The sequence below is a fragment of the Scleropages formosus genome, chromosome 18 (genome assembly GCF_900964775.1).
Source record: "Scleropages formosus chromosome 18, fSclFor1.1, whole genome shotgun sequence".
NCBI lineage: Eukaryota > Metazoa > Chordata > Actinopteri > Osteoglossiformes > Osteoglossidae > Scleropages > Scleropages formosus.
In genome coordinates this window covers 11,337,555-11,354,447 of record NC_041823.1, presented here as the reverse complement: position 1 = coordinate 11,354,447, position 16,893 = coordinate 11,337,555, and the positions used below count along the sequence as shown (strand labels likewise).

At 47.0% G+C, this 16,893-nt stretch overlaps 1 protein-coding gene across 3 annotated transcripts in view; it reads left to right on the top strand.

The window, feature by feature from the left end:
* nbeal2 (neurobeachin-like 2) overlaps nucleotides 1–16,893 on the top strand; it is a 49,920-nt gene that overhangs the window by 23,359 nt on the left and 9,668 nt on the right. Inside the window, exons 5-30 of one of the 3 annotated variants that reach the window (XM_018740704.2) lie at nucleotides 267–379; nucleotides 892–974; nucleotides 2,030–2,115; nucleotides 3,006–3,309; nucleotides 3,761–3,867; nucleotides 4,310–4,396; nucleotides 6,480–6,563; nucleotides 7,320–7,418; nucleotides 7,618–8,234; nucleotides 8,505–8,637; nucleotides 8,968–9,087; nucleotides 9,384–9,726; nucleotides 9,907–9,989; nucleotides 10,750–10,842; nucleotides 10,998–11,169; nucleotides 11,290–11,423; nucleotides 12,102–12,261; nucleotides 12,879–12,981; nucleotides 13,440–13,593; nucleotides 13,867–14,019; nucleotides 14,390–14,549; nucleotides 14,694–14,782; nucleotides 14,977–15,642; nucleotides 15,941–16,116; nucleotides 16,470–16,626; nucleotides 16,719–16,862. In XM_018740704.2, the coding sequence (XP_018596220.2) occupies nucleotides 267–379; nucleotides 892–974; nucleotides 2,030–2,115; nucleotides 3,006–3,309; nucleotides 3,761–3,867; nucleotides 4,310–4,396; nucleotides 6,480–6,563; nucleotides 7,320–7,418; nucleotides 7,618–8,234; nucleotides 8,505–8,637; nucleotides 8,968–9,087; nucleotides 9,384–9,726; nucleotides 9,907–9,989; nucleotides 10,750–10,842; nucleotides 10,998–11,169; nucleotides 11,290–11,423; nucleotides 12,102–12,261; nucleotides 12,879–12,981; nucleotides 13,440–13,593; nucleotides 13,867–14,019; nucleotides 14,390–14,549; nucleotides 14,694–14,782; nucleotides 14,977–15,642; nucleotides 15,941–16,116; nucleotides 16,470–16,626; nucleotides 16,719–16,862 (4,620 nt within the window). Of the gene's footprint in view, nucleotides 1–266; nucleotides 380–891; nucleotides 975–2,029; nucleotides 2,116–3,005; nucleotides 3,310–3,760; nucleotides 3,868–4,309; nucleotides 4,397–6,479; nucleotides 6,564–7,319; nucleotides 7,419–7,617; nucleotides 8,235–8,504; nucleotides 8,638–8,967; nucleotides 9,088–9,383; nucleotides 9,727–9,906; nucleotides 9,990–10,749; nucleotides 10,843–10,997; nucleotides 11,170–11,289; nucleotides 11,424–12,101; nucleotides 12,262–12,878; nucleotides 12,982–13,439; nucleotides 13,594–13,866; nucleotides 14,020–14,389; nucleotides 14,550–14,693; nucleotides 14,783–14,976; nucleotides 15,643–15,937; nucleotides 16,117–16,469; nucleotides 16,627–16,718; nucleotides 16,863–16,893 lie in introns of all 3 variants that reach the window. The other 2 variants (XM_018740703.2, XM_018740706.2) reach the window with 2 other exon arrangements.

Below are 16,893 nucleotides of genomic sequence, written 5' to 3'. Positions count from 1 at the left end.
CCTAAAGATCAGCACCTACATTTGTTCTGCTTGTGATGCAATCGATGTGATGCAGCTGCGGGACATCTGAGAAGGAGCTTGAGGAATGGTTTCATAGCAGCACTATCTGCTTTTTCACCATGCTGTTTAAATCTGTCAGGGTGCAGCATCTTTGCCCCTTTGGTGTTGCGGTCTGTAGGGAGTGCGAGAGAAATTTGTGTTCTATTGACTACTGAGGACTGCACTGTGGCTGTGGGTTGACAGCTTCCCTTGCTTGTTGTTTCTAGCTGAAGAAGCAGGTGGAAGACCAGAGGTCACTGCAGACAGTGGTGCAATATGGCTTGCTCCTCTGTGAGAGCCTCTTTGACCCCTACCAGACCTGGAGAAGACGACTGGCTGGGTGAGACAAGGGGATTCGCTTTGAGCAGAACTGTGTGGTCAGGACCCAGGGTCTGAGAGATTGAATTGGGGTTTGATTTGCAGTCTTTTGATGTAAACTGATAATTTACTTGCATCATGATTCGTGCATTTGTGGTGCACTGCATGGTATTCTGGTGTGCCATATAGAAACATGTGCCGTTACATGACATCATTGTGTAGCCAGCTAAATATGCTTGTGTCTTTATGAGATGTAGTTATTTCTGTTCTTATGACATTTTGAGGACTGTGCAGTCAATTCTCATTGGTCCCCAAAAAAAAAAAAAAAAAAAATCTTTGTTGTGAGCCATTGTTGAAACTGCCCCTCCCTTGACCTGTGCTTTATTTGCTCAAACTATTTTAGTGGGCACTGGGGATACATTGACACAAAGCTACGGATGTTGCTTTAGCAGTAACCATTTATGCAAGATTGATGGAAATTAAGTACATTGTAGCAGGGACAGTATGTCCACTTAAAGTTTCTGCATGTAACAGGGAGGAGGTGAGCGTGCTGGAGAGAAGCAAGCACAAGTTCACCCCTCTTCCCCTGCCAGAAGAACTTCCAGCCCTGTTCCATGGTGAGAAAAACCTCCCTGTTTGGCTGGTCTCCAGTGAGGGAACCAGCTTGGCTTCATCACTGGGACAAGATTTCCGTTGTGTGCCAGTGATGTTGAGAAACGGTTATTGCATTGGATATGTCCCTAGGGACAGCTGGTAGCGTAGTGGTTAGAGCTACTGCCTTTAGATCTAAAGACTATAGGTTCAATCCCCACTTCCAGCTGCAGTACCCTTGAGCAAGGTACTTACCCAGCTATATAAATGAGTAAATAATTATAACCTCATAATAATTGTAACATTAACATTGTAAGCTGCTTCGGAGAAAAGCATCAGCTGTATGACTAAATGTAAAACTAATCATTATAGCTATATTCGAGATTTTTAGAGAACACACACATTGACTGAAACCGCTTGTCCTGAGCAGGGTCGCGGCAAGCCGGAGCCTAACCCGGCAACACAGGGCAGAGGGCTGGAGGGGGGACACCCAGGATGGGGCGCCAGTCCGTCACAAGGCACCCCAAGCGGGACTCGAACCCCAGACCCACTAGAGAGCAGGCACAGGCCAAACCCACTTCACCCCCCTATTTTTAGAGAACCTAACCCTTAAATAAATCAAGGGACCTCTGTGTTATTTGACACAGGGGTAAAAGTGATGGAGTTGCAGACAAAATAATTTGGAGACACACTTCCCATCCTAGTTGTATTTGTAAGTTGAAGAGCCAGTGTGTACACGTATTTTCCATTGCGAGATGCTTCGCTGTGTTTAGCATTTGCTTCCACTTGTCAAAATGAGTTTTTCAGTAGCTAAAAACTGCAGGTAAGAGAAACACTGCTGCCTTCTAAGTCTGCAGGCAAATGGCCATTCTTTATAAGCCCCAAGGGACCAGACATCTCTTGTTTGAGGCCATGTTTTTTTCCCCACTCCTGATATGTAGATGTCCTTTTCATACAGTCTAATTTTCTCTTTATTCAAGTGCCGATGTTAAAATGGCAATACTCGATATATGTGCAATACAGTGTATTTTTCTGGCAAGATTACTTTTTTGAGTCTCTCTCCCCCCACACATACACACAGAGAGCTTACAAGACATCGAACAACTGCCTGAAGAGCTGACAGTCCGTCTGGTCCATCTCCAGGGTGCTGTCATCAGCGGCTGCAAGGTGATCATTGTCTGTCGTCTTCCGGGACCTTTCTTCTGTTTTCTTACCATGGTGCTGTGTAAATTCATCTAAACTGTGGGGTAGCAGGTAGCATAACACTTGGTGCCATCCTCTTGCAATGTGAGTCACAGGTTTAAATCCCTGCTTCTACTGGAGTACCACTGATCAACGTACTTATCCTGAATTGATATAGTAAGAATATTTTGCTATACAAATGGGTATATTACATCATAGTGCAGTATGCTTATCATTAAGGGTATCCGCTAAATTAGTAAATGAAATTCTGAAGACAGAATATATTTTCTGTCCGACTGTTAATAGATTGATCGCCGTGTTGTAATCTTGCAACTGTGATACTGTCTCTTTTACTTAATGCCGGTCAGTAGCAACATCCTCTGTTTCTCTTGTAATTTACTATAGTAATTACATAAGCTGGCTGCTGTCCACACAGTTTGAAGCAGTGGTTCAAAATGTATCAGAAGAGCATTCCTGCATCTGTGGTGTGGTGAAGTGTTTCAGGAACAGAAAGATAGCCAGTATATGTATTTATTGCTGGTGATTTTTTGATAATGCCAACATGTTATATATTTCAGGCAGTTCAGTGACGTGACAGTGGTGTGAGGGGCATTGCAGTTTTTGTCCAGCTGAGTTCAGTAACGGTCATGACTTTAAGAAAAGGGATCTCAGAAAGTTGGTGTCATTCTCTTTTATTAAACAAGATTCTAATTAAAAGTGCAAAGGTAAGTTGGAAACTTAGAGGGACACGTGTTGCTGTACCTATACACTGGTATTGTGCTGGTGTGTGTGTGTGTGTGTGTGTGTGTGTGTGTGTGTGTGTGTGTGTGTATATCTCGGTGCTGAAGAATTTTATTTATTTTTTTCCCTGACAGAAGAACGGCCTGGCCTCCATCACTCCCCAGGCTGTGTCGGACCTCATATCCCTGCTGCGCGCCTGGTGCTGCCGGCCGTCCGTGGAGCCCAAGGACCCGCGGCTGGTGCGGCTCACCCTGCAGAGCCTTACCTCAATGGTGCACCTTCTGCACTCCAGCAGCCTTTGCCAGAGGCAGGTGGAGATCCAGGTGGTGCTGGACAGCTTCTTCCGTCTACTCAACTGGAACCGGCTGCCAGAGATGGAGCAGGGGGATGCTCGGGGACTGGAGGACAGCCTGATCACCCTGCAGGCTCACATGCTGAGTGAGAACACACTCTCTGAACTAGACCACCCTTTTTTCATCCTCCCTCCTCTCCCTGTCCACTTTGCTGGTTTCTTTTCACTGCTTATTTTTATTTTTCTGGTCTGACCAGTCCAATTAAAAATGCATGTTTGGCAAGTGTGTGTGTGTGTGTGTGTGTGTGTGTGTGTGTGTGTGTGTGTGTGTGAGAGAACTGAGCACAGAAAAAAGTTGCTGTAGCAGGTCTTTATGGGTTTTGCTATAGTATTCAAAAATGATATTTGCACATAGCAATAAAACATCATAGATACTGATTAAACATGTAATAAACAACAGACATTAGCTGTAATGGACAGGAAGTAAAATATTTAACTTGTATTCAGGAAATGAAATGCTGCTTAGAGCACTGGGGGGGTTAAATGGGTGCGTAAAGACAGTGAATGTGGTTCAATATGACTTCAACTGCTCCACAGGTGCTGTCCCAGAGATCTTGCAGTGCTCCGACCGGCCTGCGCTGCAGGCCATCTTCCTCAGCAACAACTGCTTTGAGCACATCCTGAGACTTATCCAGAACAGCAAGGTCAGCCGGAGGGGCATTTGTGTGTGTACGTGTGGCCTCAGGGTGTTGTCTCAACCTGTGTCTGCATGCCCGTCTCTCCCTCTATCATGTCAGTGACCAGCAGGACAGTGTGTACATGTGCAGTGAGTGTGAATGAAGGAAACTGATCCTTAAGCTTTTTCATCAACATTGTATGTCCTAATGTTAAGTTGTAGCAGCCCGCCTTAAGGTGTGTGTTCGTACTTTCCTGGTATGCGGTGACACCAAGGCGGGTGACTGTGTCCTGGATTGTGTAAGTCCTGTGGCTTTACGTGTACAGGGCGAAGCTGTGTATATGTGTGTCCCCCCACTGCGTTCCTGTCGCATGCTGATGTCTGCAAGAGGCGACGCTTCTTGTGCCTCTGTGTGTTGACGCTACCCCCCCCCCCCCCCCCCATCTCTTGTCTGTCTGTCTGTCTGACAGCTCTATCAGGGCAGCAGGGGTAGGCCGGAAGAGCAGAGCGCGTGTGACCTCACTACACGCCTGCTCACAGAGGTCGAAGTGGACCAGGTACCTTCCCGTGGTTTTGGAAGCCGACGCTCACAAGGGTGACGGCAGGAAACTCAAAGCCTGACTTTCTCTCCAGTTACCTGACCATTTCCTGTTTACTTGCTAACATCTGGCATTTAGGACTGGTATTGCTGGGTGTTACAACACACAGATTACATCACTCACGCACGCACGTATTGTATTCTCAAACTCAGGCTTATTTCGTATACATGGATTACAATTCATTACGCGAATGACTAATTGAGAGAAACAAATTGTTCCCGTTAGAGTCCAACATTCAGCTTTCATACCATCAGTATGAAGATAAGAGTCTTGAAAATACTATAAAGCAATGTCAAAGTCACCTTGTGAACCTGGACAGCAGAAGGGCTGAGCTTGTTACTAGATATGGTATCTGAAGTGCACCGGGCATTTGTTTCGTACTGCCTGTTCTTTTGTTTTATGTGTGCAGTGTAACTTCAGCTGCACAAACTGTGGCGATAAAACTCTTTCCGCAGATTAAAGAAAACAGTACTTGTGGGTATTTTTTTCTCTTCCACTCTTTGGAGATCTGTGGGATGGTGACGTTAGACCGTGCGGCCGCAGGTCTGGGTCCGCTGCCGTTGGCGAGATTGTTGAAGTGGTTCCTGCTGAACTGCAATCTCTGTCACAGGATGCACACGTTGAATTTGTACACAAATGCCAGTAAAGTGTGTACCCTTCAAGCTTTAGATTGAGTTCCTGCACTGTTGAGCTGCAACAGTAAAGAAGTCTTTTAACACTTGAGGGAAGTTAAGCAGGAAGTGTGTCGCAACGAAGGTGCACTGACTCAGCCCTGGCCGCAGGATTGTCAGTTGGAGTGATGCTGCCTGTCCTTAGCGGTGGACAGTCAGGTAGAGCACCAAGTACTGAAACATTGGGTAAAAAGGAGTGAATTGAAAGTTGAGCTAAGAGTTTCCTGTTGACTCTGTGCAGTCGTAGGTAGAGGTGTGTGTGTGTGTGTGTGTGTGTGTGTGTGAGAGAGAGTGAGAAAATGTGTTTTGCATGCTGGGAACTATCTCACTGCCCTTATATCCATTGTCCCTCCTTAGGATGGAGTAGATGTGCATCAGCGGTGTGCTTCTCTGGTCTCAACAGTCTGCTCTGCTGGGGTTGCTGCAGCCTCTGCTGTGATTTGGGGAAAGGTTTACATGCTGTGCTTCTGTGTACTCTTTTTTTTTTTTTTTTTTTTTTTTCTTTTCTCTTCCCCACCCCACTGAGAGTAATGATTAGACATACTGAGACTGATCAACTTTCATGAGCTCTCTCCAAACCCAACAAATGGATATTGCTGTAAGAGCCATGTCTCACCTGACCTCCACAAAGTATAAGGTGGTAATAGTGTCTCAGATTCCCATTACACAAAAAAAAAATATCCAGAGGGACTGCAATTTCATTGACTTAGAGCAGTGATCTCCATTTAGAGTTTTGTAGCCCATTGTATGATTTGAGTATTACTCATTGTATTACTCACCCAGTGATAGTTTACTGCTGACATGGGGCGGAATAGAAAGATATTTGTTTAATGACCAGTTCTGTGATGCGGTTTGGCAAACTTGTGGAGATCTGATATGGTAATGTAGGTGAAATTTTTTTTCAAAATTTAAAGTTGTAGTGTTTGGTTGGCTGGTCATCTAGATTTTACATTTCCCCTGCCAGTCAAATGCTACTACTTTAAATAACAAAATATATTTATACCCAATGTAAGGTTCAGTTACACTGGGTAGAAATATAGAAAACATGCACTTCTATGTGTGTTTAGAGTGGAAGTTATTTGGAAATTCATAATCATACCATGTGACTACTTGATTTTGAGGGCACTGCCATTAGCCTTGTGCTATGATGACGCACATTTAAATCACGTGCAATGACATGGTGGGTGTGTCTGCATCTCAGCCAAAAATGGCAATAATCGCAGCTTAATCAAATAATGCAAGTTGACTCAGATGCAGGGGACCGCATGCACCCCAGTGCCCATGTGTGCACGGCCATCCATCTTCCTCTTTCCCATCAGACCGTCTGCTGCCGATCTTTTCCCATGTCGCCGCGTTGTCCCTCTGTGCAGGTTTGGGAGAAAGGATCCGATGCCATCACAGTTCACGCCCTTGGGGTCCTCACCGCCATCATGGCCAACTCTACCTCATCCAAGGTATGAGCGAACCTCCTCCCCTCTGCCCTCACTGTACACACAAATTTTACCCCTTTAGTTACCACAGCCCCTCCCTCTCTGTTTACTGCTGTCCGAAAGATTCCTCAGAGTTTAGTCTTTACTCAAGTTATTATACTGTCAAAGTACTACTGTAGTAGTAGTATGGTATTTAAGTCTTTAGTGCTTATGACCGAGTGACATCCTGTTATAATTTCACTCTATGGTCTTTTTTTTTTGACCGCAAGACATGCAATTCTATTGCTTTTTGATCTGCTTAAAGACATATTGTGTGGTTTTTATATTAGAAATAATAATTGGTTTTGGAATGGATAGTTTTATCTGTAGTTTGTTCCTCTGCCTTATTTCTTAGAATTCTTTGTAAAAGCAAAACAGGATTTTTTGCCCATTCAGTTAAATTATATTTGATTCAGTATTTAATGACTGAAGAGTGAACTTTGTGCTTGCTCCTCTCGATGTAAAGACTGAGCATTTGATAGCACTTAAGAGATCGGATTATTTTTATAACAAACACTGGGAAAATTAAAAGGGCCAAAATCCCGGAGGATATCTCCCAGAGCGAGAGATGCTGGCTCAAGACATGTTCGACAGTGTTTAATTATTTATGGTGCTAATTAAATGTTGTGATTTTGTGTGCGTGTTTATAAATACCCAGATGCCTTTTTTCTCGACTGTGTTTTTGAAACTTGTTTCCCTGATTCACAGCTCTTTCCATGGTTTGCTTTCTTATCCCACCAGGAGGTTTTCAAGGAAAGGATTGGGTACTCGCAGCTGTTTGACGTGTTGAAAAGCCAAGGAGAGCCGACGAAGCGTCTTATGCAAGAGCTCATGAACATGGTGAGATCTCTTGGGTCCACAGTTCCAGCTCCATGTTGAACCTTGTCATTGAGCTCAACATTGACAACAAGTGCTTTGCTGAACTTCACATTATTAAAGTCAGATACACATTATTAGCTTCATGTGTTTGTCCTTTTCCTGATCCAAAACCTTCATTCCTGTTTCTCCTTTCTTCTTCCTCCGTTTCTCTCCACCCAAGGCGGTTGAGGGCGATTACACCCAAGTGGCACTTCTGGGCATCAGCAATGAGCAGCCACTGCTGCTCCTGTTGCAGTGGCTCCCAGAGCTGGCCTCCCGCGAGTTGCAGCTGCTCGTGTCTCAGTGGTTGGTTGCAGCCTGTGGAGGCTCCCTAGCCTGCCGAACATTGGCCGTCGAGGCAGGGCTGCTGAGCACTCTTCTCGAGGTGCTGGCAAATCCTGAGCGCCTCGACCGGCAGTGTGCTGAAGCTCTGCTGAGCCTCATGCAAGACCTAGGCTCCCTGTCACTACGGCCACATGAGCTCAAGGAGCTGCTGAGGCTGCTGAGGGTGGACTCCAGCACCCATCCCTACTGTGGGCGTGTGGTGAGGGCGCTATCTGCCATGGCAGCCCGTGAGAGCTGTAGCGCTCTACAGTACTTTGACCTCACGCCACCTATGGCCGGTATCATGGTGCCCTCCATCCAGCGCTGGCCAGGCAACGGGTTTGCCTTCCACGCATGGCTTTGCCTCCATTCTGAGTTCCCAACCCAACATTCCGCACCCAACACTCCCACCACACCTACAAGCCCCGGACATCCGGTGCTCCCAAAGGGTCGACGTAGGAAACAGCTCTACAGGTATTGGTATTGGCTTAAATGGAGTAATTGTGCAATTCAACCTCGCCTTGTCGATCAGTTTGAACTCCCTAATTTTTCAGTTGTGTCCATGCATGGTTTTCAGTGCTGTTAACACTGAGATAATTAGAAAACTAAGATATGGTTGAAAATGGTCTCTGTGTTGCAATTGTTAGCCAAAAGAGATGGGAGAAGGTTCTGGACATTACTGCTGAGGAACATGGGTTTCAGAAGGAAAGTAATGCTGAGATATGTTGACTATAACTTCGGTAGCTTCTTCACATCAACTGGCACGGGATTTGAGGCTTTCTTCACTATTGAGGGCATGCTGGTGGTAGCGGTGTGCACCAGGAAAGACTACATGGCTGTCAGTCTCCCAAAACCTCTGCTGAACGACTGCGCCTGGGTGAGGAACTTTGACACATCTTATGCAGACTTTCTAAAGAGCTCTCAAGAGTACAACTGCCTTGGTCCTGTGGGGCTGCCGTTGGCAGATTTTCGAATTCACTTCGTTAAGCGACAGTCAAATGACTTCTTTCAAGAATTGAGTTGAAGTAGATAGTTCACTGTGTGGCACAGAAACTGACCTCAGCCCTGTTATGGTTTGGTCATAGATCAGCATCTGTTACCTGTTGGACGTATGTCACCCATATTTCAGTTTGAATATTTCTAAATATGTTTTAATGATCAGATTGGCTGTGATCTAAATTTTTCTCTTTCTCTTTTTTTCCACTAGCACTCTGTGGACATAGTGCACATTCCCGGTCGGCGACCTTTTAGCCAGAACCAAGTCACCATCTACGTAGATGGTGTCCAGCGCAGGACTGCTCATCTGCGATTCCCATCACTGAATGAGGTGAAAGCCAGAGAAAGGGGGAAGGATGGATTCAGCATGTGCCTGCATAAAACATTTATACAAAGTGACAGAAATGATAGATTTAGAGAATTTGTATTAATGTGAAGATTACATTTATTCGTTTAGCAGATGCTTTTCTCCAAAGCAACGTACATCTCGGATTTAATAAACTGAAGTGCAGCTTCAGGCACAGGGTCAATGCACTGCAATGCTGTTTCCTCTGTTTGGGTGGTTTCAATCCTAACAGGTTAATTTGCACCGGGATATTTCTTCTTACATGTGCACTGGTCCTCCAGACCTTCACTTCCTGCTGCATCGGCTCAGCTGGCCATAGGACCACCACAACCAGCACTGCTGGCACCTCGCCCACCACCCCTGTTGCCACCTTGACCCCAACAGAGCTGCCCTTCCCCACCCAAGTGCCCCCGCTCACACGCTCCCAGTCAATCCCAGCATCCTTCGCAGCTAGCCAATGGATGGGTTCCGTGCCACCATCTGACGTGCCTGTTCAGACCATCTCAGCTGGGCTGCAGGACACAGAGTGGGGCACACCCTCGTCACTGGATGGCCTCCTAGGGACAGCCTTCATTTGCCATGAGGCCCTGCAGCCCACACAGGTCCTGGTGCTGCATGCTGCAGGTACACCTATTTCTGATAGATATGTGTCACTGGCCTACTATGGCTTAACCACATTATTCTGCGGGTTGTGTGATTGTACACCAGCTTTAGCCAGTGACATCCAGGTAGGCCACGAAAATGTTCTGGAAACGTCTGGGGAAAACGGTACAAATACATCTTAACTTGTCGTCGTCTTTGCAGGTCCCAATAGTGTGTCACTCTTCAAACCCGATGGAGAGCTGTCAGAAATTAATAGCAAGCTGCTGCTATACTATACCCCACAGGTAGGTGGTGCTCATTTCTCCAGAAGATATCTTCACCCACCTTCATAGCAACATTGTCAACCTATTGAGGTACATCCATGTCTCAGGTTACTGCTAGGTGCCTTCCTTTTGAAACACTTATGGCTGTTGTAAGCTTTTCAGCATAAAATACAAAGCATTGTTTTATTGAGCTCATTTACATTTATTAGTTTAGCAGATGCTTTTATTGAAAGCATTGTACAATTTGGTGAAATCAAAACTCCATTTTGCCAACAGATGGAGAGACATAGATGCATACATGATTCTCAAAGTACAGTCAGTATAGTTTGCTGTGACTGCTTAAACCAGCATATGCTACATTGGTTGGTGTATATGGAATTGATCTACAAATTTAAAACCAGTAACATTACACAAGTAGCAGCATATAGAATTGATAGGAAATACAAAGGTGTTTGTGACAAATGGTGTAATGTCCTATCTATGGAGTGGAGAGAAGTGAGTGAAAGATTTTTTTAAGGCCCTTTTTCAACATTGTGTGGGATTCAGCAGTTCTGAGTGAGAGGTTATTCCACCACATTTACATTTATTCATTTAGCAGACGCTTTTGTCCAAAGCGACGTACATCTCAGCAAAAATATAATTTGCTCATTACATTAAGAGAAAGAGACATGGCTCACATTGAACCCAGAACTGAGAATCTTTGCAGTTTTGATTTTATCAAATGTATTGGTCTCTGTGTGTAAAACAATAATCTTGATGCACATTAACTGGTTCCCTTCAGGCCTTTAAGAACCAAATCTGTCTGGATCTGGCACCAAACCACCAGTATGATGGAAGACTGACTGGACACAGAGTAGTTAACTGGGATATAAAGGTTGGCCTTTCGACAAATTAAACCTTAGAGAGGTGGTGTTTTTAATTGCACTTCAGATAACATCTATAAAAATGTTTCATAAGTTTTAAAGATGTCTGTTGTGTCCATGTGACTGAGTTGGTGGGATTTCAGTGTTTTCTGTTTGGGCTTGGTAGGATGTTCTCGGCTCTGTGGGGGGCATAGGGGTGTTGCTGCCCCTGCTGGAGCAGGTTTCCATGATGGAGCCATCTGAGGAGGGTAACCAGGAGACATCAGATCTGCTTGGTCCTGAGCTCACCTCCTCCAGTGGTCCTGCCCGCATGGGACTGCCCCTGGGCAAATTGATAGGTTTGTGTGTAGAGGAATGGGGTGCACTCTCAGGAGGCCTGTGGAATATAGATGTTGGGGTGACAACACCATGAGTGAGTCTGTGTCAGTGTTCTCTATCTGGCTGTGTGTCTCTCACAGAGGGCCGGCTGGAGAGAAACGGTGTGGCCGCCTTCTTGCTCATGGTGAAGAACCTGTTGAAACAACACCACGTGAACCAGGAGAGCTTACTGCACTGCCACGGGCCGGCCATCATTGGAGCCATGTTGCAGAAGGTGGGCAAGAGCGCTTCCCCCTGTGGCAGCTCAAGTTGGACACAAAATGTCCAGCATGCATCCTAGTTCTTTATTCACCCACTTAAGCAGAGGAGTTGCTTATGGATTGTTTGTCCAGGGTCTTCACTCCTGGTCCAGGAGGCCATTATGTCTGCGTTTTTACTAGCACTCCTTGAACGGCTAGCAGCATGAATATCGAGGGAGCAGGGTAAACTGAACCAGTTATTGCATTAATTGGACCAGTCGTGCCCTTGCATGCTGAGCTAAAATGAAGACATGCAGACACTGTGACCATCCAGTAAAGACCTGGAGGTTTTTTCTGTGCCCTGGAGAATTTCTGTGAAGGGCTTTGTTTTTTTTTTCTTTTTTTTTTCTTTTTTCTCCAAACAATATTGCCTTGATCAATGTATTGATCAATGAATTTATATCTGTGTAAGGACACCCTGGCCTGAGTAGGGCCTAGGGTTCAGTGCACCGTAGCAGTGTTGTTGGAAAGAGCAGGGGTAACTTGGAGGCCAACAGGACATGCTGGTTTTTGTGAGCGTGAGGTGGAGCATCCTGTTGGTGACGGGAGGGGGAATCTCCGTTTACAATGCCTGTACGGTCACTCGGTTCCAGCTGTTCCTAACCCCCGAGGGGTTTACAGGTTGTAACGCTGTGGCCCCTGCCTCCCCCCAGGTGCCAAGCTCCATGATGGACATGAGTGTGCTGATGGCCTGTCAGCTGCTCCTGGAGCAGGTGTCCAGTGAGGGCAATGGGGTTCTGCTGTCCCAGCTCTACCAGCATCTGCTCTTTGACTTCCGCGTGTGGAGCAACAGCCACTTCGCCGTGCGCCTCAGTAGGGTCCCACGCACCGACCGCTCGTCCGTAACACCCCAAACCCCTTGATCTTTGGCCCAAGGCCCTCCTGGCCTTGCGTTCTTTGTTTCAGTCCCTGTTTTTACATTTTTAGAAAGTCTCTAGGGAGCGTTGAGATTTTGTGCATAATGGCAGCTACACAATGTGTTTCCTGTGCAGAAAAATAACACTACTGTTTTGCTAACATTATTCACCCACTCACACTAACTGATGGGACAGGTCGAATGATTCTTTTGGTCGATTTCCCCCCCCCCCCCCCCCTTTGTCAATCGTTTTCATGGTATGCATATCGTATCTGTCATAACCTTTTCATATTTCAGAAGGGCTTTTGTTTCACAGGGCTACTTGTAAACACCTCACTACGTATCCACACGTGTCCATGGACACTCTGCTTATTTACCATTAGAGCATGGGGATTACACAAAAAGTGTAGTTGAGTGTCTGTCACATAAAATTAGGGATTCTGTTCTTCTGCGGGTTCTAACAGTATGAGATACTAAGCATTTAAAGTGTACGAAGCACAGAAATGTGGGCCTTTTTCACGTTCCATCTGTGTTCGAATCCCCTGTAGCTGTTGGTCTCTGGTTTGTCTCACAGGCCACGTGCAGCAGCTCAGCACTGTGATCACAGAGGGCAAGCAGCGCACACGTCGCAAGTATGGCGTGCAGTACCTGCTGGACTCCATCAAGACCCACTACAGGTGAGGAGAGCTGAAGGAAAGCGGGAGAGATGATGAGGTCAGTCCTGCTGTGGGCTACTCAGCTTCTCTGGCATGCGTCATCTATGGTGTTAAACACTGTGAAAGTAAGTTGAATTAGTCCAGTCTGACACACCTGTTCTGTTTCTGTGCTCTTGACTTCCCTCTATAAACTGGGCTGCTGAGCACAGGCCACATTGCTCCTGTACAAACAGAAATTTAAAAAAAAAAATGAATTTTAAAAAAGGAAGTGAAGAAAATGCAGGAATCCTAACCAAAGAAAATGTTTCTCTATTTGACAATGTGCACCTTGAGTGTTCACGATACACGGAGCCGGGGTGCTCGTTAGTAAACGCTCCAAATGCGTACGGATCGTTGCGGGTTTAGATGCGCGCGTTTCCTTTTTTTCGGAAACTGTGGTGTATAATTTAAGAGCTTGTTCCTGCTCACTTGTGCCCCAGTGTGGAGAAGGACGGCAGCCCACTCTCAGATGAGCTGCAGACGGTGCAGGCCTCCCTCTTCCAGCTTGTGCAGGACTTGCTGGACAAGTCTCCGTCCCCAGAGGAGCTGCACAGTCTGCTGGCTTTCACCATCACAGTGGGGGTGGAGCAACAGGTACGTGCAGTGGGTCACGTGACCAGCCAAAAGTTAAATCAGACAGTCAGTTGGATCAGTTTTGACTGACAGTCTCGTTTAGCTTGGTGCAACTTGGACCTTGACTGAATGCAGTAATGCTTTAGTCAGCAGGTTACAGCGCCTTACAACCAACCCGCAGATGAGGATGCTGTCGTTTCCTTTTTGGGATGTTGTCTGTCAGCGTTGTGGTTTGAATGTGTGAATTCAGGGTCTTATTACTCCCACGCGTCCTTTCCTCCCTGGCTGAACTAGGCAAGCCGGGCGCTGATGGTCCTGCAGTCTGTCCTCCATCACCCACCTCGTGAGCAGGTGGTGTCTGTGTTGCTGGAGTGGGGTGTAGAGCAGCTGTACTACTTGCTCTTCAAGCCCGGCTTTGGGGACGAGGTCCGGGAGGAGGTGTTCCGGGTGAGTACTGCCCTGGCAGCTGTTGCCGTAGTAGCACCTGCTGTTGCTGGGCACCCGGATGTCACTAAAGCCTGATTTCTAGCCAGGTCGTTTCCACAGGCTCACAGTGTCATGTTTACAGAAGCAAGCTTCTGTCAGTAATCATTTCCCTTTATCTCTTACTACACATCCTGACACTGCTACTGTTAATATTTACAGCAGAACTTCAGTGTGTCACTCAGCTCTCTGCTCTTTGCTAGCTGTGTAAAATGTTTATTTACACAGTGTGCTCTGAGTAGCCGATCAGCATTCTTGTCAAGGCCATCCCAGCTGGACGATCATTGTGTGTTGATCTTTTTCTCCTCCCTTCCCCCGATCTTTTCTGTCTCAGGTCCTGTGCAAGGTCTTGAAGAGCGAGCGTGTGTCCGAGCGCAGCAAACAGCGCGTCAGACTTAAAGACTGCAGCTACCTGGGTCTTGTCTGTTTCCTAGGGGACATCCCGATCACTATGACCACCATCCGCTTCCTTTCTGAGCAGGTCTTCACCACAGGTACTCTCGTAATCATGGTGCAAGTTGGGAGGTGGAATAATTATACCCGAGAAAGAGAGCAGGAAAATGGCCTGTAATTTTGCAATAAATTATGTGAGAAAGTGTTTGTTTTAAAGAATAATTATGTCCCTGTCCCTTTTTAAGATTCCACCCCTAATTTCCGGGACCTGCTAGCTATAGTCTACCTGTCCCACCGTGCAGACCTTATAGTGCGCTTGGATGTCTGTCGCAAGGTGAGCCATACTGGCCCTTTGTCCGAGAACTGTTTTTTTTTTTTTTTTTTTTCCCCCCCTCAGTCTTTGGACTCCTAGATTTTGCACTTTTTTCCTGCCTTTTCCTTTCCATGAAGAACTGAATATCTGTTGATTGTTTCCTGAATTTGACCAACCATGGCTCTCACGCGCCAATCACTTCTCCCATACCCTAGCTCTTCCACCTAATCCACTCCAGCGAGGACTATGTCAGACAGCTGGCACGTCAGCCCGGCTGGCAGGACGTTCTCACCAAGCTCTACGTAAAGGAGTCTTATGAGTCACGAGCCGCCAGCCAGTCAGGTTCCAGCCCCAACAGCTCCCTGGACCCCTCCCAGCCCCTGCTCAGAAGGGAGGGCAGCCTTCTAGAGGATGGCCGCGCTGAGGTCTTCCTACCTTACCCCTCGCGCGACGAGGAATATGAGGAGGGCTTCTCTGACCTCTTGCCATCGCCCTCTGTCGGCGGCAACTGCCAGCTGAAGAACCTGGGCGTTTCCCTCAACTTCAAGTCCTTTGACTCGGTGGAACAGAGCAGCCGCTCATCCTCCACCTCTAACACAGTGGACATCCCAGGCAGCCGCCCCGAGGAGGAAGGTGTGTATCAGCCCCTCTCTCCATTTGGCACGTCACCCTTTGAGCTGGATCTGAATGGAACTGGCAACGGCAGTGGGGGGAGAGCCTCCAGCAGCTTGCCTGACACGCCATCACCCCTGGAGCACAGTCGGCCTTTCCCCGGCCTTCAAGCCCGCAAGAGCTCCAGCCTATCCAATGTGCTAGATGACACAAGCTACAGCACGGAGGCTCTGCCTGGGGACAACATCTCCAACACGTCCAACCCGCAGGTACTGCTCTGTCTGCTCTTTGTCACTGTGTCAGCTTGGCATTTCTCACTACATCCAAATGAGCCAGTCTGCCGGCTCCTGCAAAGAGCCACTTTGAAAAGGACTGCCAAACATCTTTTGTGTTCTGCTTATAAAGAAAATATCATGCTACTGCTCAATGACACCTGTGTTTACCATGAATGCTGACAAACTCGTTGTACGTGTTTGGCAGTTTTCCCCCAAATGGGGCTTCTCTTTTCAGTGTATTGTTTGTGTACCCATAATCCCTCTGTCTTCCATCTACTTACCGCCCCAGCAGACTCCCGAGGAGGAGCTGTGCAACCTGCTGACCAACATCGTGTTCTCGGTGCTGTGGAGTGGCACTGAAGGCAACGAGGATGCTGTGTGGCGAGAGCGAGGCCTGGTCTTCTCTGTCCTTACCACGCTAGGCTCATCCTGCCAGCTGGTCCGCCCACCGGATGACATCAAGCGCAGGTCAGGAATTGTTTCTGTGCTAAAAGATGCATGGGAAATAAGAAAACCACAATAATTTTGTGCTTTTATTTAGTAAATGAAAGGAGTTGATTTGTTCATCCATTCGTCTGGAGCATATTTTGGAAACACAGGGTGTAAGACAGAATACACTCTGGACAAGCTGCCAGTCCATCCTAGGGCTAAATAATTACTTGCATTTAATTTTGTAGACTCGTTCTGATGGTTTTGTGTAATCTCTTTGCTCCTCACCATATAACTTTAAAATCTCTGCATTCTGATGGAAAGTTTGGACTCGAGTGCAGGGGTCTGTGTAGATGCGTGACCCTCTCCACACATCTGCCTTCCTCTCACAGCCTCCTGGAGATGATGTTAGAGTCATCCCTGTCCGATCTGCGGGATGCCCAAGGTCTGTCCCTCCCCCACTGCCCCAGCCTGGTGCGCCTCCTACGACTGCTACAGGACTTCCTGTTTGCTGAGGGTACTGACAATCAGGCGCTGTGGAGCGAGAAGGTGAGCCAGTCTTTCCCTAAGCATATCCTGACCCACCTGATCCCTGTATTCTCATGCTGTCCGCATGCTGTGTCCACACATGTTATTCCCAGATCTTTGAGGGTGTGGTGAACCTGCTCGACAAGCTAAAGGCCTGGCACTATGGCACCAGCTCCCCTGGGGCCCTGGAGCTACGGGAGATGGCCCAGATTGGCTTGCGCATCATCATAGGTTACATACAGCAGCAGCACTCCCAGGTGACCACAGAATCCAATTTAAGAAGGGTTC